At 44.6% G+C, this 27504-nt stretch overlaps 2 protein-coding genes across 2 annotated transcripts in view; one reads left to right on the top strand and one right to left on the bottom strand.

Annotated features, from left to right (window-relative positions):
• Window positions 1–21078, top strand: part of crybg1a (crystallin beta-gamma domain containing 1a) — a 114301-nt gene extending 93223 nt beyond the window's left edge. Inside the window, exons 16-20 of the mRNA XM_038799243.1 lie at window positions 27–166; window positions 4037–4160; window positions 7548–7706; window positions 14337–14499; window positions 19383–21078. Coding sequence (XP_038655171.1) covers window positions 27–166; window positions 4037–4160; window positions 7548–7706; window positions 14337–14499; window positions 19383–19471 — 675 coding nt within the window. The 3' untranslated portion in view covers window positions 19472–21078. The remainder of the gene's footprint in view (window positions 1–26; window positions 167–4036; window positions 4161–7547; window positions 7707–14336; window positions 14500–19382) is intronic.
• rtn4ip1 (reticulon 4 interacting protein 1) overlaps window positions 21070–27504 on the bottom strand; it is a 72590-nt gene continuing 66155 nt past the window's right edge. Inside the window, exon 9 of the mRNA XM_038799245.1 lies at window positions 21070–21292. Within this exon, the coding sequence (XP_038655173.1) occupies window positions 21173–21292 (120 nt within the window). The 3' untranslated portion in view covers window positions 21070–21172. The remainder of the gene's footprint in view (window positions 21293–27504) is intronic.

The following is a 27504-nucleotide window of genomic DNA, read 5'->3' as shown; positions in this document are numbered from 1 at the left end:
ATTCACACTTTTTTTTGTTTTCACAGTGCTTCTCTATTCCAGCAATAATTCTCTTTCAACGGGAGAAATTTGAAGGAAAGAAAATTGAAATGGTTTCGGAAATGCGGAAACTGTCATTAAAAGGATACAATAATCACATTTTTTCTGTCCAAGTTATTGGTGGCACGTAAGTACATACTTGCCCTACAGCATTTGAGACACAAGAAACTCTCTTTATAAGACTTGTCAAGGGGTTGGAAAACTTGAGGCATACCTATTGCACATTCATTTTTACCAAATTATATTTAACTCTACACCGGATTCTCACAAATGGTTTTAAAGAAGAAACAATTAAACATAGAAAATAGAAGCAAGAGGAGACCATTTGGCCCTTTGAGCCTGCCCCACCATTCATTATGATCATGGCTGATCCTGCCTTCCCCCATATCCCTTTAGCCCCAATACCCATATCTAATTCCTTCTTGAAATTACACATTTTGGCCTCAACTACTTTCTGTGGTGGCGAATTCAGCATATACACCACTCTCTGGGTAAAGAAATTTCTCCTCACCTCAGTTCTAAAAAGTTTACCCCTTATCCTCAAAATATGACCCCAGTTATGGACTCCTCGAGCATCGGGAACATTCTTTCTGAATCTACGCGGTCTAATCCTGTTAGAATTTTATAAGTTTCTATGAGATTCCCTCTCATTCTTCTAAACGTCAATGAATGTAATCCTAACCATAGAACATAGAACACACAGTGCAGAAGGAGGCCATTTGCCCCTTCGAGCCTGCACCGACCCACTTAAGCCCTCACTTCTACCCTATCCCCGTAACCGATCCACTTAAGCCCTCACTTCCACCCCATCCCCGTAACCCAATAACCCCATCTCACCTTTTTTGGTTACTAAGGGCAATTCATCATGGCCAATCTACCTAACCTGCATGTCTTTGGACTGTGGGAGGAAACTAGAGCACCCGGAGGAAATCCACGCTGACACGGGGAGAACGTGCAGACTCCTCACAGACAGTGACCCAGCAGGGGATTGAACTTGGGACCCTGGCGCTGTGAAGCCACAGTGCTAACCACTTGTGCTACCGTGCTGCCCTGGCTATCGGTTGAAAGACTAACCAACTTAGTCTCTCCTCATATGACAGACCCGCCATTCCAGGAATCAGTCTGGTAAACCTTTGCTGCACTTCCTCCTCAGCAAGAACATCCTTCCTCAGATAAGGACACCAAAACTGCACACAATACTCCAGGTGTGGCCTCACCAATGCCCTATACAATTGCAGTAAAACATCCCTATCCTCTCGCTGTGAAGGCCAACATACAATTTGCCTTCTTTACTGCCTGCTGTACCTGCACGCTTCCTTTCAGCGACTGATGCACAAGGACACCAAAATCGCTCTGAGAGATCTCTCTTAATTTACACCCATTGAAATAATTATCTACCTTCCTATTTTTGCTACCGAAACGGATAGCCTCACATTTATCCTTATTGTACTGCATCTGCCATGCATGTGCCCACTCACTGAGCTTGCTCAAATCCCGCTGAACCATCTCTGCATCCTCCTCACAATTCACCCTCCCACACAACTTTGTATCATCTGCACATATGGAGATTAGTTCTCTCGCCCAAATCATTGCTATATAGTGTGAACAGATGGGGTCCCAGCACAGATCCCTTCGGTACCTCACTAGTCACTGATGCCAATAAGAAAAAGACCCATTTATTCCAACCTTTTGCTTCCTGTCTGCTAACGAGGTTTCTATCTATCTCGAGACACTACCTGTAATCCCATGAGCTTTAACTTTACATATAAAGCTGCTATGTGAGACCTTGTCGAAAGCCTTCTGAAAGTCTAAATAAACCACATCCACCTATTCTCCCTGGTCAACTCTACTAGTTACATCTTCAGAGAATTCTAGTCGATTTGTCAAGCACGATTTTCCTTTTGTAAATCCTGCTGACTTTGTCTGATTACACCACTGCTTTCCAAATACTGTGCTATGAAATCCTTGATCTTTGACTCCAGCAACATCCCTACTATTAACGTTAGGTTCACTGGTCTTTGGTTCCCTGTTTTCTCACTATCTCCCTTTTTGAATAGTGGGGTTACATTCACTATTCTCCAGTCTGTAGGAACCATTCCAGAGTCCAAAGAGTTTTGGAAAATGACCCCCAATGGATCTATTATTTCTAGGGCCGCTTCCTGGGATGAAGACTATCAGGTCCTGGAGATTTCAATCCCATTAATTTCCCCAAAACCATTTCTTTACTGGTACTAACTTCCTTCAGCTCCTCACTAAAACTTGAGCTTCTCAGAGCTTCCGGTACATTATTTATGCCTTCCTTTGTGGAGACAAGCAAAGTATGAATTTAGTTCCTCAGCCATTTCTTTGTTCCCTGTTATAATTTCCCCCGTTTCTGACTGTAAGTGGCCTACATTAGTTTTTATTATTCTTTTTCTTTTGCAGTCAGTTTTTACGTTCCTCGCGAGTTTACTTTCAAATTGTATTTTCCCCTTCTTAATCAATTCCTTTCAAATTTCTGAGATTAAATACAATGGGCGGAATTCTCTGATAATGGGGCTATGTCCCCACGCCCACGAGTAAACGGGCGCGATTAAGAATTATTGAAAGGGAGGTAGTATGTCCTGCAAATAAGCCAGAGTACGCGATCTATAGGTCTCAAGAGGCCGGTAAATCTCGCGAGAGGCCTTCATACGGGAATTGAGCCTGCGCTGTTGCCTTTGCTCCACATCACGAAACAGCCGTCCAGTCAACTGAGCTAACAGACCCCCCAATACATTAGTGTTTTACTGAGTCACAAGGACTTGAAACACTGTGTGGAATTTTGCATTCTGCGTGCAGAATGCTTGCTGGGATGAGGAAACCGCATGTACCTCTCAGGCTGCACTGCTGAATTATCTCTTCAGATTCTCTGACAGTCTGAGCACAGAAAACCTGGGAGTGTGGTTTCCACTGTCACACAGCAGGGTCTGATGGAGCTGGCAATGTGGGCTCCACAGAGATCAGGGCGCTGTTTTTAAAGGGTGCCCCGACTGCATTAAAGCAAACCTCACCCCCCTCTACAAACAGCGGTGCAACAACCCCCACCATCCCCTCACACATGCACCGGGGCAACCGCGCCACCTCCATCACTTACAAACATCGGGCCAAACCCCCATCCAGCACACACAAGCACAGGGTCAACACCAGCCCACATACATAAGGAAAAGATCCACAGTGGGGCTCCCCAGAGGGCCCACCCCTGGCCATGCCACCACGGCAGTCCCAGGTAGGCTCTGCCAGGTTTGCACTGCCCTGGCATGTCCTTTCCTCTCCAGGAGCTATAGTTACCTTCATGCCCTTGGCAGGTTCCCCTCAACTGTTTCTCATTTTTCAATAGCCGTTGTAAACGGCACCGTGGCTCTCCTCCAGGGGCTCCTATTTCCTCCCACAAGTCCCGAAAGACGTGCTGTTTGGTAATTTGGGCATTCTGAATTTTCCCTCAGTGTATCCGAACAGGTGCTGGAATGTGGCGACGAGGGGCTTTTCACAGTAACTTCATTGCAATGTTAATGTAAGCCTACTTATGACAATAAAGATTATTATTATTTCCTTGGGAGTAGCATATGGCAGGGACGCCTTTTAAATACATTTAAATTTATTTAAATGAGGTTCCCTCCGGAATTGTTAAGTCACCGGCGAGAGGTGGGGAAAATTGGAAAAATGAGAGCTCACTGGCAAGAATCTTGTTTTCCAAGTCTTGTGTCATTTTGCGCTCACATCATCATTTTTCATGGCGCGTGCAGGAGCAGATTCGCCCCCATTACCTCTGATTCTGTCTCCATGGATAGACCAGCATTTTCAGTTTTTATTTGCTGAATATTGATTGCTCATGAGCTCCAGGTTCTTCAAATGATGCTCACACTATGCTTATTGTTACTTTTAAAGATGTTCTGCTTGCACCGTTGTAGAACAATTTTGTGCTTGAGGACTAATTCTTAAATTTGAAAAATATTTTTTGATTTATTTTCCAAAACAGATGGGTTGCTTATGAATGCAGTAACTACAAAGGGCGCCAGATTTTGCTACAGCCCTGTCAGATACCCAATTGGCACCAACACACTGGATGGCACAGGATTGGTTCTCTACGCCCTTTGATTCAGGTCTGTACATGTAGGGCTATGAAGATTTGAGATATGATATGTAAAATCTGAAGTGTGAACCTGTTAGTAATAACTCCGTGAAGGATTTTCCACTGCTGTTTTTTTGGAGGGCGGGGTGCTGGGGTGGAATCGGCAGTGGGAGTGGAAAATCCCACAGGGCTCAAAGCACAATTTATGTTGGCAGGATTTCCCATAGTGATTGTACCCCCCCCCCCCCCCCAAACCCCCCAATCACAATGACATAACAGAAATCCTGACGTTGAATATCAGGATCCTAGAATACATTTTAAAGGTAATTATCAGGCCTGTATGCCTGATAACCTGCTTAGATTGTCCATTCATGTCGGCATGCCCTGAATCATAACCGGTTTCCCACAGTGTGCAGCTGGCTCACAGAACCTGCCAGAGGTGTTCAGATGAGTTCTTGGCTTAGTGGTTAGAGGAGAATGCCTGGGGTAGGGTGTTGTGCATATCATGGGCGAGTGTTCTGTGGTGAGGGGTGTGGGGGGGGAGTGTTGCGTGGGCAGTGTTCTGTGGGGGAGGGGGGGTGGGGTGGATGGTGTGGTTCAGTATAGGGTATTTTGGAGAGGGGGGGTGTCTGCGTTCTATTTTTGCATCAGGGCACCCTTTTAAAAATGACACCCAGATCTTTCAAATCTTTTATTGAGAAACCTCCATGCCAGCGTGGCATTGCGGGACCAGCCTCTTGTATGTTGTTTCAATGTTGCTCATAATACGGCAGAGGAAGCCGCCATGGGGGCCTGCAGCTTCCACAGTGTTTTTCCCGCCTGCTGCCACACTCTGCAAATATAATTTTAAAATTCCGGCCTGTGAGATTTTTTTCAAGTTTTTCAAAAGTGCCAGTATAGGAGAAAGACTAAATTGATTGATTATTTTTTGAAAAGTCGTAATTTTGCGGTAGACATTAAACATGAGGCAATGCCATATTCCTTTCAACGTTTAGAGTACATTTTGCTCAGGTGTAAATGTTTTTGGAAAGGTGGGACTACAGGAGATTAGTTTGCATGATATTTGCTGCACTGCCCCTTCCACCTGGTTTACTCACTCTTCCAGCTTCTTCCATCGGGCAGGAGATACAAAAGTCTGAGAACACGCACGAACAGACTCAAAAACAGCTTCTTTCCCGCTGTTACCACTCCTAAACGACTCTCTTATGGACTGACCTGATTAACACTACACCCCTGTATGTTTCACCCGATGTCGGTGTTTATGTAGTTACTTCGTGTACCTTGTGTTGCCCCATTATGTATTTTCTTCTCTTTTCTTTTCGTGTACTTAATGATCTGTTGAGCTGCTCGCAGAAAAATACTTTTCACTGTACCTCAGCACACGCGACAATAAACAAAATCAAATAATTTGCCCAAGGTATGAGCTATTCTCTCAAGATCTATTCTCACGGTGCTCAAAAGATGTCAACACAATATTCTCCTTTCTCTTCAGTTATTGTCGAACTGGCGATATGTTTCTCTTTTTTTTTAATGTTTTGGTTACAGATTTCTGTCCTTGCAGTTTTTCTATTGATTCCCCATGTTGGGTTGCTTTTGAAGATATTCTTTGGCAGTACGCTTGCCAACCATTTCTGTGTTCCCAAATGGCATTTACATCTGAATTCTATCAGCACAGCTGTGGTACCAGATGCTGTGTCTGGTCTCAATGTTCCCAATTACTTTCTACCTCCCTTATGTTGAAGTGCCTAGCCTTCGCTGAAAATCTTCCAATAGCAGCAAGAAAGTCAGGAGCTCTTTAACGAGGAAAAGGGGATTTTACAATTACTTCACGGTACAGAGTACTGGAGCTTAAACAAACCATGCAACACTGTTTGTGCTTTAATTGATTCAGTATTGCTTTAAAATGTAAATCATACTGTTCGACTCAGCTTGTTTTTTTTAAGAAGAAATTGAGGTAAATTGCAAAAAAGCAGTTGTTACGTGCAGGTGAGGAGGAATCAAACAGTTCCCCTCTGGGTCGAATGGTTCCCCTCTATGCCCTCTCCTCATTTGACTGCAACAGGTTTTTTTTGCCTGGGAAGAATTTACTTTTCAATTCAGTGAGTGCTTAACTGTTTCACACACACATACACACACACACACACCATCTGGATCCGATGATCTTGCCGCTTTCCCTCAGTGGTCTTCTGCTTTCAAAGTCGAAGCAATTTAAAACTGCTGATGGATGCTGCATCTGTTCAGCTGGCGACACAGCTGTGAAGTTGAGTTCTTTCTTAAAACTCTGCTACACATAGAGAAAGAGTCAAACAATAGCAAGCAGGGCTCAAAAGCTTGCAAGTTGGGTCGACGAGAAAGAGGGAAGGATCTCTCAGCTTTTTAACTGCTCTTTAGTTCTGCTTAGAAAACATGTACTTAAAACAAAGGGTTGGCTTGTCATGTGATCGGCCTCTCCACTGACGAGTAGTTCAAACATGAGCGTATATTCCAATTATAACTTGATTAGGTCAGGCCGAGGAATTCTTCCTCTTAGCCAGGGTCCTGTTGTTGAAGTTCGATGGTTTGTTTATCGTTTATCTGAACATTGTGCTAATGGAACAAGGCATTTCTTTCATTCATATTCCTTTTTTAAAAAACTTAAAAAAATTTTTTTTTTTTTAAGAGTAGCCAATTCATTTTTTCCAATTGAAAAATGAAATGAAAATCGCTTATTATCACGAGTAGACTTCAAATGAAGTTACTGTGAAAAGCCCCTAGTCGCCACATTTCGGCGCCTGTTCGGGGAGGCTGTTACGGGAATTAAGGGGCAATTTAGATTGGCCAATCCACCTACCCTGAACATCTTTGGGTTGTGGGGGCGAAACCCACGCAAACATGGGGAGAATGTGCAAACTCCACACGGAGAGTGATCCAGAGCCGGGATTGAACCTGGGACCTCGGCGCCGTGAAGCAGCAATGCTAACCACTGTGCCACTGTGTATCCCTATTCATATTCCTTTTTGATGAATTTTAGCAGACATTTCATATCCATCGCAACGGGGTTGGAATGGAGAATGTATAATAATGCAAATTAGGTAGCCATCCTGGCTGTGGGTTCAGGTCAGTTTAGTCTGTGTTTTAAAAAGTCTGTTTTTAAACGTTCATTCATGTTTTCGGCCAGTGGATTGAAAATCATTCTTTGGCATAAAACATATCTTCATGACACAGTTTTAATGCTGGAAACATGCTCCTCTCCTCTCCCTATTTCTTCTGCTATTTCTGCCGCAATTTGTGACATTACAAAGAATGCAAATGTATCTACTTATTTAAGCAGTAAAGTACTGCATGCATGTGAAGTCATGGCTTAAACTTGCAATAAACTAGAAGATTAAAAAAACAGTGGAAAATTCCATGACATTTGCCCATTTTCGCTTGTTTACAGAGCAGAGTGTATTTCAGGATACGAAACAGAGGTACTGGAATGTTCCTGACTTTTGTTGGAGAACTGAATGAAATCAGCATGGTACGAGTGCAAGCAGTAGAAGGCACAGGAATGGATGACCAAATCTGGTTTTACCAGGATGGATTTATCAAAACCAAGGTACTCATTATAAGAACAAGAACATAAGAAGTAGGAGCAGGAGTAGGCCATCTGGCCCTTCGAGCCTGCTCCGCCATTCAATGAGATCATGGCTGATCTTTTGTGGACTCAGCTCCACTTTCCCGCCCGAACATACTGAGTCTAATCAGAGAACGCTGCCCGAGCTTTTTCCAGTATAATCTCCTTGAGTGATCAACTTTTAACTAATGAGTTTTTAAAAGTGGGAGCTCGCGGGTGGGATTCTCAAATGCCAGTGCGGTTGGGACCCAATGCAGGCACGATTTTAAAACACACTCCCAGAGGTCATCTCGAGTATAGATACCTCCGAGAAAGTCTACCATTTTAAAAATGCCACTTGGAGTGGGGGGGGCTGGAACCCACACGCCTCCAATTAATGGCCCAATGAGCTCCGTATGGAGCTTGTCAACGAGATGGAGAGGTTCTGAATTGCGAATTGGGATCTGGGAATCCGGACCGTCAGGTGCATGTTTATACACAGCTGTCGGGTTAAAAAATGAGGAGACTTGAAAGTTTGCCCGCGTTGGATAAAATGTATTTTACACGGGAGATCTTGCGCCGGGGCATGCACATAACTTTAATTGTAGCTGTGTGCTCACTTTCCTTTGGTTTAACACCACTGGTCCTCTAAGGAGCTGGAGAATTCAATTTTTGTGTCCATGTTTAGACCAAAGCTGTAATGTGTTATGGGGCTGAGTGGCTGTGGCCAATCTGAGAACCCAATCTGAGCAATGGTGCGCGGTTTATTGCTGAGTAAGTGCCTCTTGCTGATACTAGCATCACTTTGCTGATGATTGAGGTTAGGCTGATGCAATAATTGGCCGGTTTGGATTTGTCCTACTTCTTGCGAGCAGGACATGTCTGGACAATTTCCATATTTTCAGGTAGATGCTGGTGTTATAGTTGTGGTGGAATGTGACTGGTTCTGGGGCACAAATCAAAGATAATGTCAAGGTTCATAACCTTTGCTGCATCCAGTTGTATACATAGCTGGTTCTTGAAACCAGGTGGAGTGAAGCAAATTGGCCGCAAATTGCATCTGTGATGCTGAGGACCTCAAGTGGAGCCTGAGGTGTATCATCCATTTTGAACTACTGGCAGAAGATGGTTGGAAATGCATTAACTTTGATATGTTGAGCTGTGCTATAAGTGAGAATGGGGATGTTCATGGAAGCTCCTATGGTTGGTTATTTAATTGTCTACTAACACTCAAGATTGGATGGGACAGAAGTTTAGAGATTTGATTTGACCCGTTGGTTGTGACTTTGCTTTGCTCCGTCTGTAGAATGCTGTTTCTGTTGTTAAGCATGCATGTAGCCCTGTAGTTTCACCAGGTTGCCATTGCATTTCAGGGTATACCTGTGGCTGCACCTGACAAAATCTTCCAACCTCCTCATTGAACTAGGTTTGGTCTCCTGGTTTGATGGCAATTGTAGGATGATGGCAGGCCATCTGGTTACAATTGTGCTGCTGCTGAGGGCACACAGCACTTCACAGATCCACCATTATTTGGTTCTATATCAGCTGAATCTGTCCAGTTTAGCACAATGGCATTTCCGTATTAGACGCTCTGTGTGAAGACAGTACCTTCCCCCACGCGAACAATGCAGTGGTCATTTAATGACAGACATTGAGATTTGGTCCACTGAATGAGGAAATGGTGACTAGTAATGAGGACAAAGAACAAAGAAAAGTACAGCACAGGAACAGGCCATTCGGCCCTTCAAGCCTGCGCCGACCATGCTGCCCGTCTAAACTAAAATCTAATACACTTCCGGGGTCCGTATCCCTCTATTGCCATCCTATTCATGTATTTGTCAAGATGCCCCTTAAATGTCACTATTGTCCCTGCTTCCACCACCTCCTCCGGTAGCGGGTTCCAGGCATCCACGACCCTCTGTGTAAAAAAACTTGCCTCGTACATCTCCTCTGAACCTTGCCCCTCGCACCTTAAACCAATGCCCCCTAGTAATTGACCCCTCCACTCTGGGAAAAAGTCTCTGACCAACCACTCTCTCTATGCCCCTCATAATTTTGTAGACCTCTATCAGGTCGCCCCTCAACCTCCGTCGTTCCAGTGAGAACAAACCAAGTTTATTCAACATCTCCTCATAGCTTATGCCCTCCATACCAGGCAACATCCTGGTAAATCTCTTCTGTACCCTCTCTAAACCCTCCACATCCTTCTGGTAGTGTGGTGACCAGAATTGAACACTATACTCCAAGTGTGTCCTAACTAAGGTTCTATACAGCTGCAACATGACTTGACAATTTTTATACTCAATACCCCGGCCAATGAAAGCAAGCATGCCGTATGCCTTCTTGACTACCTTCTCCACCTGTGTTGCCCCTTTCAGTGACCTGTGGACCTGTACACCTAGATCTCTCTGACTGTCAATACACTTGAGGGTTCTACCAGTCACTGTATATTCCCTACCTGCATTGGACCTTCCAAAATGCATTACCTCACATTTGTCCAGATTAAACTCCATAGACACTGGACTCGTAATCCAGAGGCCCAGGCTAATGTTTTGGGGACAGGGGTTCAAATCTCACCATGCCAGCTCGCTGGTGGACTTTAAATTCAGTTAATAAAATCTGGATTTGAAAGTTAGTCTCAGTAAGGTGACCATGAAACTAGTGATTGTTAGAAAACCCCCATCTGGGGCGAAATTCTCCGACCCCCAGCAGGGTCGGAGAATCGCCTGGGGGCGCCTAAAATCCCGCCCCCGCCGTGGCAGAGATTCTCCGCCACCCAGGAAGTGGCGGGGCCAGGGATCTCGCCACTCCGATCGGAGAGGCTCCTGCGGCGATTCTCCGGCCCGGATGGGCCGAAGTCCCGCCGCTGGGAGGCCTCTCCCGCCGCCGAGGTTTAAACCACCTCTGGAACGGCGGGCTCAGCGGCGCGAGCAGGCCCCCGGGGTCCTGGGGGGGCGATCGAACCCCGGGGGGTGCCCCCACGGTGGCCTGGCCCGCGATCGGGGCCCCCCGCTCAGACTCCGGGCCAGTGCCCTGGCTGCACTAGTTTCTTCTGCGTCCGCCATGGCCTCCGCCATGGCGGAAGTGGAAGAGAACCCCACATCGCGCATGCGCCGGCAGTGACGTCAGCAGCCAGCTGCCGCTGACGTCACTGCCGGCGCATGCGTGGACCGGCGAAAGACTTTCGGCCAGCCCCGCTGCCGGGGGCGCCGGTTTTTTGCGGCGGTCTTCTGGTGGCAACCGCTCCGGTGCGGGGCTGGCCTCCAAAGGTGGGGAGGCCCGACCCTGAGTGGGTGGCGCCGCTCCCCTACTCCGGGACCCTCTGTCACGCCGGGTAGGGGAGAATGCCGCCCCTGGTTCACCAATGCCATTAAGGGAAAGAAATCTGCTGTCCTTACCTGGTCTGGATCCATACCCATAGCAATGTGGTTGACTCTTAACTGACTTCTGAAATGGTCTCGTAAGCCATTCAGTTCAAGAACAATTAGGGGCGAGTGGCAGATGGTCCCACATCATATAAAAAATAATGAAAGAAAAAAAGACTGCCTGATCTCAAGATATTATGTTAAGGATATTCTGTTGGCCATAGATTAGGCAGGGGAACAGCAACTATGATGTTATTATCTAACAATGGCATTTGTGGCTGAGGGTTTGCTGACAAAACTATTAAAATTCAGTGTTAGAGCTGAAAATAAGAATGAGGTTGGGGTATTTGAGTATCAGAGAATTTGTAGCCAAACGATTCAGTGGAGGGAAGGGAGAAATTGATGGAGAGGTTAAAAAAATGCTTCCTGGTACCATTCAACGAGAATGGTCTGAAAGTTAAATTATTTACACCTGTTCCTGAAACAGAACACAGAAATACTTGGATGTTAAAAGCTTTGTGTGAAGCTGATGTCTTAAAAGCTGGCATTTCAACTGTCCTTCCTTTCATTTTGGAAAGCTAATGTGGAATTTGAGAAAATAACAAATTGTTTGTATTCCATGGGAATTTTGTAAACAATAGTAAATTGCTTTTTAGCTGTCGGGACGTATTGCATACTGATCACAGCAGGCATGATGGAGCCCACTGACCCTATTGGGAGCCATTTGCAGGAACAGTTGACACCAGTAGGACCCGTCTTAGGCTTAAAGCCTATTATTGCAAGGCCATAACATGATTTGGTCCTCAAATATTGTAATTTGCAACAAAAAAGATGGGGCGCTGTCCACCAGCTGTGTTGTGCTCTCCCTTGAGTGCGATGCGGCTGGTGAATGCCGGGAGGGCCCTCTCGCAGACTTCCCGGCAGTTTTTACACCTCGCGGGATTCACCCAAGTCCCGTGAGGCGTCCAAATCTGAAACACGCTCACAAGGGGCGTGATCAAATGCCGCGTGTCGAAGCCGGTTTTAAATGTGGACCGGGTGGAACGGTACCCGGGGGGGGGGGGGGGGGGGGGGGGTCTTCTGGGCCATCGGAGACCCCTGGGTGGTCAGGGCCAGTGCAGGGTGGCTCCCTGGCCCTCCCTCTGGAACGTGGGAAACGTGGCACTGCCCAGCTGGCACCTTGCCACTGCCACCTTGGCAATACCAAGATGCCTGCAGGAGCACTGTCTGGGTGCCAGGCTAGCAGTGAAAGGGTGCCCAAGTGCCAGGGTGGCACTGCCACGGATCGGAGGCGTGGGGGCCTTGTCCATGAAAGGAGGATGGAGGGGAGGATTGAAGTGTGGGAGTGTGTAGGGCAGGTAAATAGGGGCCTCTGGAAGGTTGGAGGGATGATGGGATGGGGAGTGCTGTAAGGGGACTTGGGGGGGCCTGAAGAGGGGGGTGCCCAGGGACACCAGAGCAGGGTGACCTCACTTGGGGGGTGTGGGGTAGTGTCCATGTGTGTGGGGGTGACATTGCCCATGAGTTGGGGGGGACCCACAAGCTCACTTAGAGATCGGGGCACTTTTCAAAATATCAGCCCGATCTCTGAGTTTAGTTCCCCAGTGCTAAAAAAATGTCTGTGGGCTAAACCGGTGAGAAACTCTCGGATTTTTCCATTGTCATCGTCTCGCCGTGCCGTTATTGCAGCGAGTGGGGCGGAAGAATCCAGCCTCAAGTGTCATTGAATAGCGGTGGGGAACTTACCAGCAGAGCCGGTGGGAAACTCACTGAAAATCGCCACAAATGAATTGAGAATTTATTTCTGGAGAATCACGCCCATGGTATATGAAGGATAATCAATAATACATCAACTTGTGGCAAGTCTGGAGTTAGGGTCAGATGGGCCAGAACTGAGAGTGTTCGACTCTGCTGCTGCCTGGGCTGAGTTTGGTCACAATGCTGAAACCAGGTACCTGAAATATGAACATTTAATCTTATTTCTGAATGAGTATAGGTGTGAGTGGGATTCTAGGTGCCCTTAAAAATTTCAGCCTTCTTCGGATGCTCACTTAACACTTTGTATAGAACATAGGAAAGTGATAAATGAAGACAAATCAGATAATCTTTCTTAATAAAGTGCCTCAGTTCAATGACTAAATGCTTTAAAAAAAATTGACAGGTAATAAACAGATCAAAACACGAACATCACAAAGCAGGAACTATCAGTTAGACTTTTATTCTTTCATAGGTCATGGGCATTTCTGGCTGCGTCAACACTTCTTTGACCATCCCAGATTGTCCTTGAGTAGGTGATGGTTGGCCACATTTTTTATCCTTGCGCTTCCATAGAATCCCTACAGTGCAGGAGGAGGCCATTCGCCCCATCAAGTCTGCACCTACCCTCCGAAAGAGCACCCCACCTAGGTCCACTCCCCCACCCTATCCCTGTAACCCCACCTAACATGCACATCTCTGGACCCGGTGTTTGACCAGATGCCATGAGACCTCATGGGCTCCAGAGACGATGTTGAAACTCCCAGGGCAACTCTGTCCTGACTGTATATGTACCACTGTGTCCTCACCTCTACTGGGCCTGTCCTGTCAGTGGGACAGAACATATACCCATAGATAATGATGATGGTGCCTGGGACATTGTCTTTAAGATATGATTCTGTGAGTATGACTAAGTCAGGCTCGTAACCTCTGTAACCTCAATTTTGTCACAATCCCCAAGGAGGGTTTTGCAAGTTCGAAATTACTGGGTTTGCCATTGTCGCTTCTGGCGCCTTTTTGTTGGCTTTGCAGCAGTTCTATACCAAGTGACTTTCTAGGTTTTCTCAGAGGGCAGTTAAGAGTCAACCACATTGCTGTGGATCTGGAGACAATTGAGACTAGAATGGCAGATTCCCTTCCCTGCAGGGCATTAGCGAACAAGATGGATTTTCACAGCAATCAACAATTGAGACTAGCCTTTAATTCTAGATATATTAAATGAATTTAAATTCCATCGGCTGCGTCGATGGGCTTCAAACTCATGTCTCCAGAGCATTAGCCTGGGCCTCTGGATTACTAGTCTGGCAACATTACCACATGCCAATGTCTATAGTGCACAAGAATAGTCCATCATGATTTCTACTCATGGGCTATTTGAAAACTGATTATACAAATAGTTAATGTGTTTCATTTTTGATCATTGTCAATCCTATGCAATTATTGACTCAGAACGTTATCCCAACCGTAATTGATTTAAGCCATTTTCCTATTTTCTTATTTCACTCCTCCACAGATGGCAGAAGATTGCTGCTTGGATGTAGTTGGAAGCTTTTTCGGGCAAAATTCGAGATTAGGAATCTCGGTAGAGGACAGTGAAGACATACAGTCCTGGAACATCAGTTCAGATGGAGTCATATTGAATGGGATAAGGACTGACCTAGTTATTGATATAAAAGGTGAGGTATTGGGTCTTTTATTCTTGTCTGTGTCGATGGGACCATTGCATTTCTCACCCAGTCAGCACTTGTGTTGACTTATAATAATAATCTTTATTGTTACAAGTAGGCTTACATTAACACTGCAGTAAAGTTACCGTGAAAAGCCCCTTGATGTGAGTAAAATACATGAGAACACTAATGAAATAATCACCTTATCTTCCTCAATCCACAGTTGTTCCCTGACCTGAATTTTTCCAGCATTCTGTGATTTTGATTCCATACCAATGGTCGATTGATAATGTTTCAAAAGGAAGCATTTGCTATTGATAGGTGATTCCTGTTAATGGTAGGATGGGGGGGGGGGGGGGGGGGGGGGGGAGGGGGGGGGCAGTAGAATTATGATGAGGAAGTTTCCCCCTTACTCTCCACCCCAGCTTTGCTCTTTTTATGCATGGGCAACAATAGCCAGGTTCGAACATGTAGCACGGGCGTAATCACATCTGGAGAGGCTGACGAGGTATGATTGCTTTATTCTCTTCCTTGCTCATTTCCTGAATTAAAAATCCAGGTCTGGATTCTCCGGTTCCCAGCAGTGTGTTTCTCGTTGGCATCAGTTGCTGGCAGCGTGATTTTCTACTCCCGTCGCTTGTCAGGAAACCCCGCAGGGGTGCGCTTCCAGCAGGAACAGATACAGATAGTCCCGGTGCCAGAGAATTCTGGCCTCAGTTTCACCATTGACCACAGAGGGATTTGAACATTTTACAAGTTTTTATTCAAAGCACATTGGGTTGTAGATCCTGTGCGATTATCACTAGGCTAGAAGATTCAGACTAGAAAGTTTAAAAAGATCACCCACTTGTAAACTTCATTGTGGTTATTACAGATATTGGAGTGAATTCTCTGCCTCCTCAGCCGCGGGTTTCTGGGTGGCGTATCATCGCTGGCAGTGGGATTCTCCATTCTGGCCGCTGGCCAATGGGATTTCCCAATGTAGCCACCCCACCCCATCGGGAAACCTGCTGTGGTGCGCTGCCGGCGGAACGGAGAATCCTGCCGGCAGCGAATTCACCCCATTATGTAGAAGGCATTCAGATTGGAGTGTGAATGTTGCAGATGTTGCATTTCTTGACATAAATTGTTAGTGTACAGAGACCTATTTTGCGAAACACAACCTAATTTTGATGGCAATAAAAGTTATCTTGTATGTGGTCTCAAAAACAACAACTTGCACTTACCAAGCAAAATACAACAGATAGTGGACATCTGAAATTGCATATATCATTTTAACATCTTAAAAATGTCCCGAGGGGGTTCACAGGGACATAACCAGGCAAAACCAGAAGAGGGTTAAGGAAGGTGATAGTGGCGGAGAGGTCTAGGGATGGCGATAGTGACAGAGAGGTTTAGGGAGGAAGATACAGTGACAGAGAGGTTTAGGGAGGTAAATATATTGACCGAGAGGTTTAGAGAAGGAAATTTGAATCTTTATTAGTGTCACAAGTAGGCTTACATTCACACTGCAATGACGTTACAGTGAAAAGCCCCTAGTCGCCACACTCCGGCGCCTGATCAGGTACACTGAGGGAGAATTCAGTGTCCAATTCATCTAACAAGCATGTCTTTCAGGGGTTGTTGGAGGAAACTGGAGCGCCCAGAGGAAACCCATGCAGACAATGGGGAGAACATGCAGACTCTGCACAGAAAGTGACCCAAGCTGGGAATCAAACCCAGGTCCCTGGTGCTGTGAAGCCACAGTGCTACCCACTGTGCTACCATGCCACCCATAAGGACCTAGGCAATGAACACATGACCCGAATGGTGGAGCAGTGAAAATTGTGGATGTGGAACAGGAGCATAGACATCTCAGAGGATTGTAAGACCGGAGAAAGTTAGAGAGAGAGAGAAAGGGGCAAGGCCAATTGACATTCTCCCCCCACCGTTCTAGAATCCCTACAGTGCAGAAGGAGGCCATCTGACCTATGCACTGACCCTCTAAAAGAGCATCCGACCGAGATCCACTCGGCGGCTCCATCCTGTAACCTCATCTGACCTGCACATCCCTGGACACTAAGGGGCAATTTAGTATGGCCAATCCATCTTTGGATGTGGAAGGAATCCGGAGCACCCAGAAGGAACACACGAAGCATGGAGAGAACATGCAAACTTCACACAGTCACCCCCAAGCCCGTAATTCAAGTTGGGTCCCTGACACTGTGAGGCAGTGGTGCTATCCACTGTGCTGCCCCTGCTGTAGACTTACCCTGAAGTAGCTGTTCCCTATCAACTTTGGCCAGATCCTGCCTTATTTTAATAAAATCAGCCTTTTCCCCCAATCCAAAACCCTTTTTTGCAGCTCATCTTTTTCCTTTTCCATAGCTAATTCCATAATCGCTATGACTAAAATTTTCCTCCACTGCTACTTCTAACGCCTGTCTAGTTTCGCTCCCCAGAACTAGGTCAGTACTGCACCATTCCTTGTTGGACCTTTGACATGTTGATTTAAAATCTCTTTTGAATACATTCCAATGAATCTGCTCCCTGTAAACCCTTTACAATGTGACTATCCCAATTAATGTTGGGGAATTTGAAATCCTCTAATATAATTATTGCTTTACACACCTCAGTGAATTGTCTACATAGCTGCTCCTCTATTGACCGCTGAGTTTTTTGTGGCCTATAATACACTCCCAGCAAAGTGACTGCCCTCGTTTAATTTCTAAGCTCTACCCACAAAGCCTCATTTGAGGACCCTTCCAAGACATCGTCTCCCCTTCCTGCAGTAACAGACTCCCTAATTAATAATGCAATGTCACCTCCCCTTTTACACCCTCCCCTGCCTGAAGATCCTCTTCCCTGTAATGTTCAGCTGCCAGTCCTGTCCCTCCCTCAACCATGTCTCTGTGATGGCAACAACATCATACCACGTGTCAATACACACGCTTAACTCATCTGTCTTACCTATGATACTCCTAGCATTAGAGGCCATTCAGTCTCTCCTTGCTCCCTTGAAATCAACATGCTGTGTTCTTATTGCATTGACACTCTCTCTCCCCCACCCCCCCACCACTAAACTAGTTTAATAACAGTACTTGGACAGACCTGCAGATTACTTGGGGTTTCAATAACATGATGTGCTTTCTCTGCCAGCTTATAAATTATTGAATGACATTTGAATAAGTTTTGTTATACCATTTCAACATACAGACTGGTTACTCAGTTACACCATAATTTATTTACTGCCTTCAGAAGCCTTTATCTTTGTCAATATCAATTAATTCTGAATTTCTAGCATTGCTGAACTTGTAACCATATGGCAGCTGTTAATTAGAACAGTTCCCTCAGGCTTATTCCTTTATTTAATTAGATCCCGATTATTCTCCACCTCAACTTAATTTACCTGCTTTTGATCCAGATCCGTTGGTACTGTTACCTAATGACAATCTGTACATTGTGATGAATCACTGGTTATTAAGGAATGTTGTTTCTTTGGAATAAATGAAATGGTCAGACTTAATCAATATTTGATCTTACACAAGTATAGTCTTACATTCTCGTGGTACAAGTAATTTCAAGAATGTTTGTGATTCATGTTTTAGGTATGTGGGAGGCAGTCATTGGGAGGGTGACGTATATTTTCCTGCTGGGCAGTCACACTGTCCAATGAGACAAGTTTTTTTTTAAGTCATTAATTTTATTCAGAGGTTTTCTTTGCAGCATGGTCCTTGTTGTACTTCATTGATCTAACTTGATTGATCATGGATTATCATTCATTAATTCAATTCCAAGTAGGTCAGATCTCAGATGAATATACAGGCTGGATGGGGCACAATTAACGCGTAAATGCCGTCCTGAATTTTGACTGGTTGATGGGAAGGGGCGGGGGCGAGTTAACTGACCTCTGAGATGAACAGGATCTTATATCTGTGGTGCTTTTTCATCAAATGAGGTACCCTCTTGCTTTGGGCAGAATCTTCTGGTCCTGGCAAAATCGAATCACAGCTGATTCCTCAACGACAGGATGGACAATCCATTCAAAAGCCCCCAGACTTTGGCGGGTCTGCAAGATCCTCTCTCTCCCCCCCCCCCCCCCCCCCCCCGGGGCGGGCGCTGGCGTGCCTCAGCCACCATGGGAAAACCCACCGGGAGAGGGTCAGAAAATCCCGGCCCACGTGTTTGTGAAAGACATGCACAGACATTTATTTTACAAAATAGAAAGGATTTGTTGCTCTTTATTTATGGTCCCTTGGACCTGAGCCACTTCATGCAACACTGTTGTGGGTCAGTATGGGGTGGTCTGGATTGGCTAAATCGATTCTATGTCTCCACTGGACGTCGTGGGGATTTGTAAAATAACATTTGTTCTGCCCTGTCCCTTTTAGGTTCAGGTAATGTATTCAGTTCATTTTGCAGCTTAAAGAAACAGAGCGCAATTAGCGATGGACAATAAATGTTGGCTTCGTCAGCTGACTCACATTTCAAGATCTTTAAAAATAATCTCTAGAGGACTTACTGCTTTAAAGTCTTTGCTTTAAAAACTTCAAATTAACTTGAATAATCTAAGGCCGTATTGGTGGCAAATATCCATTAGCAACAGGGTTCATATTGCCCGAATGTATTTCATATCAGGTGCCGGCAGCCAAGAGAGGGACGTGAGGCTTCCATCCATAAGTCTGGGCTGAAACTAAACAAATGGGCCCACCACTCTGATTGACACTGCTGATTTTAAATGAAATAAAAGATTAAACTTTTCTCTCAGCAAGTAGCTATTCAAATTATAACGGTTGTACGCACTGTCGCAAAGCTTGTGTGGTCCACAGGTCAGGTAGGTTTTCTGTCAGAATTTTAAAAAATTACCTTTTTAATGCAATGTCTCTAACTGTTGTAATCTTGTTGCTTTCAAGGTGGTCAGCAATATGACCAGAGTCAAACCATTCTCAACATATTCGACGAGGTTCAGCCAACACAAAGATGGGATCTGGAAATACTTTGATTCTTCACTGGTGGAAACAGGAAATAAACACTCGAGGCACTTTCAAAATAGTGTAAATCTTTCCATTTTTACAGTCAGCAGTGCAACGTCGCACTCTTTAGTGAACTCCAGAAATAGCATATCGATATTCAGGGCAAGAGTGATGGAAAAATCATCTCAATTAAATGTTCTTTTCTAATTACCTGCTGCTCGTTCTATGCAATGTAATCAAGTCTGAAGTAGAGTCTCATGTCTTTATCATGTGCAGCAAGCCAGGCTAGTGCTGCTTCAGTGTCTCAATGAGGAAATCTCACGCCTCGTGCAAATGCTTTGAAATCCTTTTTTTTTAAAAGTTGTATTTATAATTGACGAACACTGTGCTCACTCATTGGTTTTATTGAACACTGGAAGTCTGGTTTAGTATTTGGGTTTAATGTCCTCTATTGCAAGTCATGTAATGCATTCGGATTGCAGAAGTATTTTCCCTCGCAAAAATGAAACTGACCAAACACGTGTGTGTGACATGATTGCTGTGCATCTCGAGCAATTTTCCATTCATTTTAAAGAAGTTACCCAGACAGTGGAACAAACAAGATTAAATATCAGTCACATTGAATGTGATCATTAACCTAAAGGATGACATGTGACATTTCAAAGTATTAAATGTTTTGTTCCTCTCGTTTTGAGGGTATTAAGTTAAATGATTGGTTAACAGGTCACTGTGTTATAAAACCCAGCCATCATTGGCCACTCAAACTGAAATACTTTGTTGTGTAGCATCTGCTACACTACTGTCTCCAAATTAGTTCCAAACAATAAAGTGCAGAACATCTAATTGTCAGCAGAGGTGGGCATGAGACTCTGAAACTGTGACGACAATGGTGTTCTCTACTTTTAAATAAATTAAGTAGAAATTTAGTTCCAAAGGCAATTTAAGGAACTGCTTCCTGTCGGAGGTGTTGATTTTCAGAGGTTTGAATTATTGCCAGTATGTTTGTATCGACATGTTGTACATAGTTCCAACCTTGAATAACACAAAAGATTTTAAAAGATGAAAATTCCAATTGAACAACAAATCCCAGTGAAGGCAACTCAGTACAGTGGTACATAGGGGTGGTGTATCACATGTGCTTGTGTGGCTCATTGAGATATCTTACTGGCAGGCCCAGGGATTGCTTTCATGTTAGAGTCAGCGAATGTTTATAAATGGCAGTTTTATTTGACAATTGTGTCAAAGATTGTAATGAGAATTTTGTACCTTTTAATTGATCATGAAAAGTATACACAACTTCTAATGTCCCAATGGACACATTTTTGGTAGTTTGCGTAATGGGAATAATTTGAGAACTGCACCGATGTAGTTGTATAGTTTTACACTGTCAGGTTTTACATTGGTATGTTGGCTTACTTAACCTATGTTATCCTCATTCCACGCTTTCATCCCCCGAACTATTGTTAACGCTAGTTTTTGATAATATTGGATGTTTTTTTGTATAACTATCATGCATCTGACTGGTGGGCATGGATAAATGTTTTATTTTAGCTTCAAAAGTAGCAGTACTACTGTATTCAAAGTCTTGAACAATATATGTAACAACTTTATTAAATAAAATATAAGGTGTTTTGAATTATTTGCCAGAGACAATGTTTATTGCAACTATTCAAACTAGAATTAAATGGCTCTATTATCAGAAACTGATCTGTACAGTTGTTCAACTCTTCTTATAAACAGTCTTTACTCCTGTCGATTACAGTCTTCCCTCGTGCATGACCACCTTCCATTTTCAGGAAAGCCTTGGGAACTTCCGAGAATGAGAAAACCTGCTCAACAACTGGTCGAATCTGACAAGATAAAAACGATGAAGAATTTTTTTCAGTGTCTTACAGCATAAACAACAATCATGCTTGTCTCAGTACTTAGTTCCCTCTCAGGATTTTTTGGGGCGCTAGGGTTGCAAATGGGGTGACGTACAGAAGTAAAGGTTGTATAGCAATAAGTCATTGAGCTCACCATGCTGTGTAGTTGGTGGTAGATCTACCTGAAGTACCATGTCAGTCCAGTTTCCTCAGCATTAGATCTCAAACCTCAATACAGCTGCTCTCAAATGCTGGTTCATAGAATCATAATGGTGACCATGACAACCATCAGCGATTGTTGTAAAAACCCATCTGGTTCACTAATGTCCTTTAGGGAAGGAAATGAGTCATTCTTCCCCAGCCTGGCCCACACATGACTCCAGACCCACAGCAATGTGATTGACAAGAACCTTAACTCTTCTGCAATGGTCTAGCTAGCCACTCAGTTCAAGGGCAATTAGGGATGGGCAAAAAATGTTGGCCTTGCCTGCGACGCCTACATCCCATGAAAGAATAAAGCAAACTTTATAAACTGCAGCATAACTTCCACGCCTTTGTTTTCAGCTCCCTTGAGATGAAAGCAACACTGCAGTAGTCTTCTAAATAATCTGTACTGTATCCACTTAAAAATACAAAATTAAGTTTTACAATTAATTAATTAAAAAACAAAATTAGAGTACCCAATTCTTTTTTTCCTATTAAGAGGCAATTTAGCACGGCCAATCCACCTACCCTGCACATCTTTGGGTTGTGGGGGCTAAACCCACACAAAAACGGGGAGAATGTGCAAACTCCACACGGACAGTGACCCAGAGCCGGGATCAAACCTGGGACCTCGGCGGCGTGAGGCAGCAGTGCTAACCACTGTGCCACCATGCTGCCTCGCACAATTAATTAATTGGTTGAAGCATAAATATAATTCAATGGGACATTTAAATTTTTAGAAAAATGAATAAACTCAGCATTGAACATATGCTCAGCTGGTTTATCAAGCTTTCTTCACACAATGCTTTTCTGAACCAGCTAAGTCTCTTGGCATAAGCTGATTTAGATGTTTGGGTCAGACGGGTGTACTGTGACATGTACAAGTTAACACTTTGAAAGCTTTAATATCCGAAAAGCAGCAGCTGCACTTCTGTCGATCTCTCAATACATCACTGCTGTCACCACTAGCACACTGGTGTTTCTGGGTTAAACCTTCATCGGGCTGGCAAGGAGGGCCGTTGGAATGGTTGCAGAACCAACTTTAGACCTTTTTGTAGATAATCCAGATACTAAATTATTTTAAGAATCAACAGTGCTGATGACTTGCTTAGATACGCTGTCATGCAGAGCCCTCTAGCAGTTGATGACGGGACTGCAGTTAACACCATAATATATTACTGACGTGAAGGTTGCAGACAGTGTCCAATAGTTTAAGCTCATGTAGGGTAAAATATTCCAATCATCCAATAACGATGAAGATTAAGTTAACTACACTTTGTTGAACAACCTCCAAGTTCTAAACAATTCTCATGGCTAGCAGAAAAAAGTTTTTATAAAAGCCATGATTTAAAATTGAAGGAGGTATTTGGTTGGCTGTTTTACTTCCACTTGCCCTTCCGAGTGTGGTAACCAACATTAGGGATGCAAATCCACTGGTCAAATTCCATTCTTATCAGATCAATTTGGAAATTCCAGATTTCAAATAATGTTTGCTGTACGTTTAGTTTCTGGCTAAAATAAGTCAAGGTAACTCTAATGGCACAAAACCACCATAAAAAGCTACCATCAAACTCTACCCCACAGCAGTGAAATTGAGAATACTTAACATAAGAATTAGGAACAGGAGTCGGCTGCTCAGCCTCTCAAGCCCACCCCACCATTCGAGAAGATCATGGCTGATTTCACCCCCTCGTATTTTACCTTTGTCCACTTAATAGACTGTGGCTTACATAAAAGTCTGTAATAAAGGCCCAAGCATTCACAAATCTCATTAATGAATGGGTAAATTATGCATCCTTTCACTTAAATTCAATTGCATGTATATAGCTTTTGAGACCAAAAGTTAGTAACTTGAGTATTGCAATTATTACCTGGCAGTCAGTTCACCTATCCAAGATTACACCCATTATGCCAGCCAACCATAAATAAATCCATGGGTTGGGTTCCCATCTGATGAAAGGTAATCGCCCTGAAATGTTGGGTGCGATCTACCAGAATAGGAACAGCACCTCATGGGGAGATTAGCCTTGTGCTTCTGGGCACTCGGAACGCCGAGAAACACTATTCGGGTAGATCGGGGGCCTCGGCGGGGAATGTGCGGCGAAGGCTGAACTTAGTCCCATTCTCTGCACTGAGGAGCTCCATTTAAAAATGGCGTCCTGATCTCGTGATCATCTGATGCAACTCAGGAAACCCCCCCCCCCCAAACTCATCGATAAGGGGGCCCTCTGCACCCGCAGCCCGGGAAAATGCCAGCCTGGCACCGGCGCAGTGTCAACCTGGCAGTGTCCTGCCAGCTGGGTACCTTGGCCGGTCCAGGCTGGCACCCAGGTGGCACAGCCACGGCCAAGGTTCCCAGGTGGCACCAGAAGTGCCAGGCCAGCAGTGTGCCAGGGTGCCACCCTGCCCAGAAGGCAGGTACCTGGGGGTCTCCGATCTCCTGGGAGACACCCATGAGTACCATTCCGTCTGGTCCCTATTTTGTGGGGAGCAGCACTGAATGGCGCTCACCCGTGGGCTAGATCCCATGCCTTGGGCAGATTGCGGGGATGCATATTAGAATGAGACTAGCTGTCTTGCTCTAATATGCAGATTTGCCAAAAAGTGATCCCATCCACAATTGGCAGGATTCACATTGCAACGTCTCAGGAGATCGGGTTAGATCTTGCGAAATGTGGTAGATCCCGGGAGAGGGATTGATTACCCGGCATCTACTGGTCGCGTTGCACCGCTGCGCCACCTTTTCGGACGTAACGTGACCGGTAGATCTCACCCGTTAACTCTGTATCTCTCTCCACGGATGCTGCCTGACCTGCTGAGTATTTCCCAATATTTCTGCTTTTATTTCAAATTTCCAGCACCCACAGTATTTTACTCTTGTCCATTGTAAATGTTGACACAACCTAAATTAGCCTATATCCAGTTTGAACCTATGCTCCCTCTCTTACTATGGAGATTTAATATGAAGTGATTTCACCTTCCCAATAGCAATTTACTATCTTGTATACATCTGTAGTAGGTGCCTTCTTTATCACCCATTTTTAAGGTTGGAGAGCTCAGGTTTTTCCTCTCATAACTCAGTCTTCCTCATAACTCGGCCCACTTCTGGGGGCATGAGTTTTGGCTACCAAGAGCTGGAAAAATGTCACATGTAGTCTGCAATTTTAACAATGATGTATTCATGTTTGAACTCACCTGATGAAGGAGCTGCGCTCCAAAGGTAGTGCTTCAAAACAAACCTGTTGGACTATAACCTGGTGCTGTAAGACATCTTATGTTGCTTTAATATGACGTCATTAATGCAGAAAATACCACATACCACAATGTGTTTTGTAGTTGCAGTCAGATACCCAGTCATTGTGGCAGAGTAAGAAGCGACTGAAAGCATGGTCTCAGACCTTTAAAAGGTGGACAAACTAGAGAGGACCAAACAATTGAAGGCTCTGTTACTAGATAAGGGGATAATGAAATGGGTAGGGAAGGTACACAAAAGGCCAGCATCCTGGAGGGAATGGTGGTGATTCATAAAAACATAAGACATAGGAGCAGGATTAGTCTATTCAGCCGATCGAGTCAGCTCCACCAATCACGGTAGCACAGTGGTTAGCAATGTTGCTTCACAGCGCCAGGGTCCCAGGTTCGATTCCTGGCTTGGGTCTCTGTCTGTGCGGAGTTTGCACATTCTCTCAGTGTCTATGTGGGTTTCTTCTGGGTGCTTTGGTTTCCTCCCACTTGGCCCGAAAGACGTGCTTGTTAGGTGAATTGGGCATTCTGAATTCTCCCTCAGTGTACCCGAACAGGCCCGACTAGGGGAGTTTCACAGTAACTTCATTGCAGTGTTAATGTAAGCCTACTTGTGACAATAATAAAGATTATTAGTATTCAATCACGACTGATATGTTTCTCATCCCCATTCTCCTCCCTTATCTCCTGATTCCCTTATTAATCAAGAACCTATCTATCTCTGTCTGAAAGACACTCAGTGGTTTGGCCTCCACAGCCTTCTGTGGGAAAGTGTTCCACAGATTCACCAGCCTCTAGCTGAAGACATTCCTCCTCATCTCTGTTTTAAAGGATCATCCCTTCAGTCTGAGGCTGTGCCCATGGGTTCTAGTCTCTTAATAGTGGAAACATCCTCTCCACATTCACTCTATCCAGGCCTCTCAATATTCTGTAAGTTTCAAAGAGATCCCCCCTCATCCTTCTAAACTCCATCGAGTACAGACCCAGAGTTCTCAGCCGCTGCTCATATGACAAGTCCTTCATTCCAGGGATCATTCTTGTGAACCTCCTCTGATTCAGAAACAAAATACAAATTTCTAAATGCTGCATGCTTCACCGATGTCTGAGTCTATGTATTTACATTGTGTATCTATCGTATGGTCAATGTTTTTCCTATATGTAATGCTCCCCTCAATGGTGGGCAGAATGAAAAACCTTCAACTTAATTCTCAGCTATTTTGACACCATCCAAGGGGTAGGTCACTAATGTTTGCCTCCAAAATTTCAGATCGACGTATCGAGTTCGCTCGGTAACCCAAGCAACATTTATGCCTGCACCAATACCGCTTTAAAAAAAAAAATTCTAATTAATTTCATTGCTGCTTCTGGGCCTTGCCTGTGCACAAACTGGCTGCCATATTTTATACATCAAAACAGCGAGCACAACTCAAAATGTCTGTGAAGCACATTACAATGGCCAGAGATCCTGAAAGGCACAATATAAATGCAAGTTCCTGTCTTAATGAGCGACTGTTGCCGGAAAGGCCACAAGACATCTTAGCAGAAGTAGACCTTTCGGCCCATTGAGTCCGCTCTGCCATTCAACGGAGTGAGGATGTCAGGACGGATTTGAGCTTAGATACAATTCCCTTTGTTGTTAAATACGCCAGCACAGGCTCTTGAGGGTCACAAGTGGATGGAAAGCTGCCACCACTGGTAGAAATCTATTCCTGCCCAAGCCAGGAAAAGAAGTGTAAACATACTTCTTCCGATTCAACAAGTCGTGGGACAGAGGCAGTAAAGCTATGCCAACAGTTTGGGTGATAGGGCAGCACGGTGCTGCAGTGAGTTAGCTCTGTTGCCTCAGGGCTCCGAGGTTCCAGGTTCGATCCCGGCTGGGGGGTCACTGTCCGTGTGGAGTTTGCACATTCTCCCCGTGTTTGCGTGGGTTTCGCCCCCACAACCCAAAGATATGCGAGCTAGGTGGATTGGCCACACTAAATTGCCCCTTAATTGGAAAAAATTAATTGGGTACACTAGAATTATTAAAAAAAAAGTTTGGGTGGTCCCTCTGCACGCCACACCTACAAAAGAAACACGAGCATGGACTTACAGGAAACTGGCCATGTATGTTTTAAGCAAACCACGTTTCCAAACTTGCTTTGGAATAAAGCAAACTTGAAATTCATTGTAGTAGCAGGAACAGGAACAACAAAACCCTGCTGATTAATAATGCAGACAGCGAATCCCAGAGCTTTATACCATACTTACAAACCGGGTCAACTGGAAAATTCTGCTGCTTTGAGCGTTATCCGTTTCAGAGGCAAACACATCATAGGATTAGCAATGAATACTTCCAAATACAAAATGACAACTAAAGTCATTCAGCTTCAATTATCATGAAGGCCTAAATGTGAGTAAATCACCCCACGCCTTCCTGTCCATAGTGCTGCTGGTACTGTTAATATTTTTAAATTCCACTGAATCAGAACCGTGTCACTATTAACTGCCTCACGATTGACTGCAGAGGTAGTGTGTTTACAATACAAGGGCAGGAAGAGTTAAAGCTCAAACACGGGCCTTCGTATTAATTTGGATTTATTGTCACATGTACCAGGAACAATGAAAAGTATTATTCTGTGTAAAGTCCAGACAGATCGTTACATAGATGAAATTATTGACCATACGATAGATACACAATGTAAATACATGGACTCAGACATCGGGTGAAGCATGCAGCATGTAGTACTACTCAGTAGAGGAGATGCGTG

Source organism: Scyliorhinus canicula, chromosome 6, assembly GCF_902713615.1.
Source record: "Scyliorhinus canicula chromosome 6, sScyCan1.1, whole genome shotgun sequence".
Lineage (NCBI taxonomy): Eukaryota > Metazoa > Chordata > Chondrichthyes > Carcharhiniformes > Scyliorhinidae > Scyliorhinus > Scyliorhinus canicula.
The sequence above is the reverse complement of the archived record's forward strand: the minus strand, read 5'-3'. Positions and strand labels throughout refer to the sequence as shown.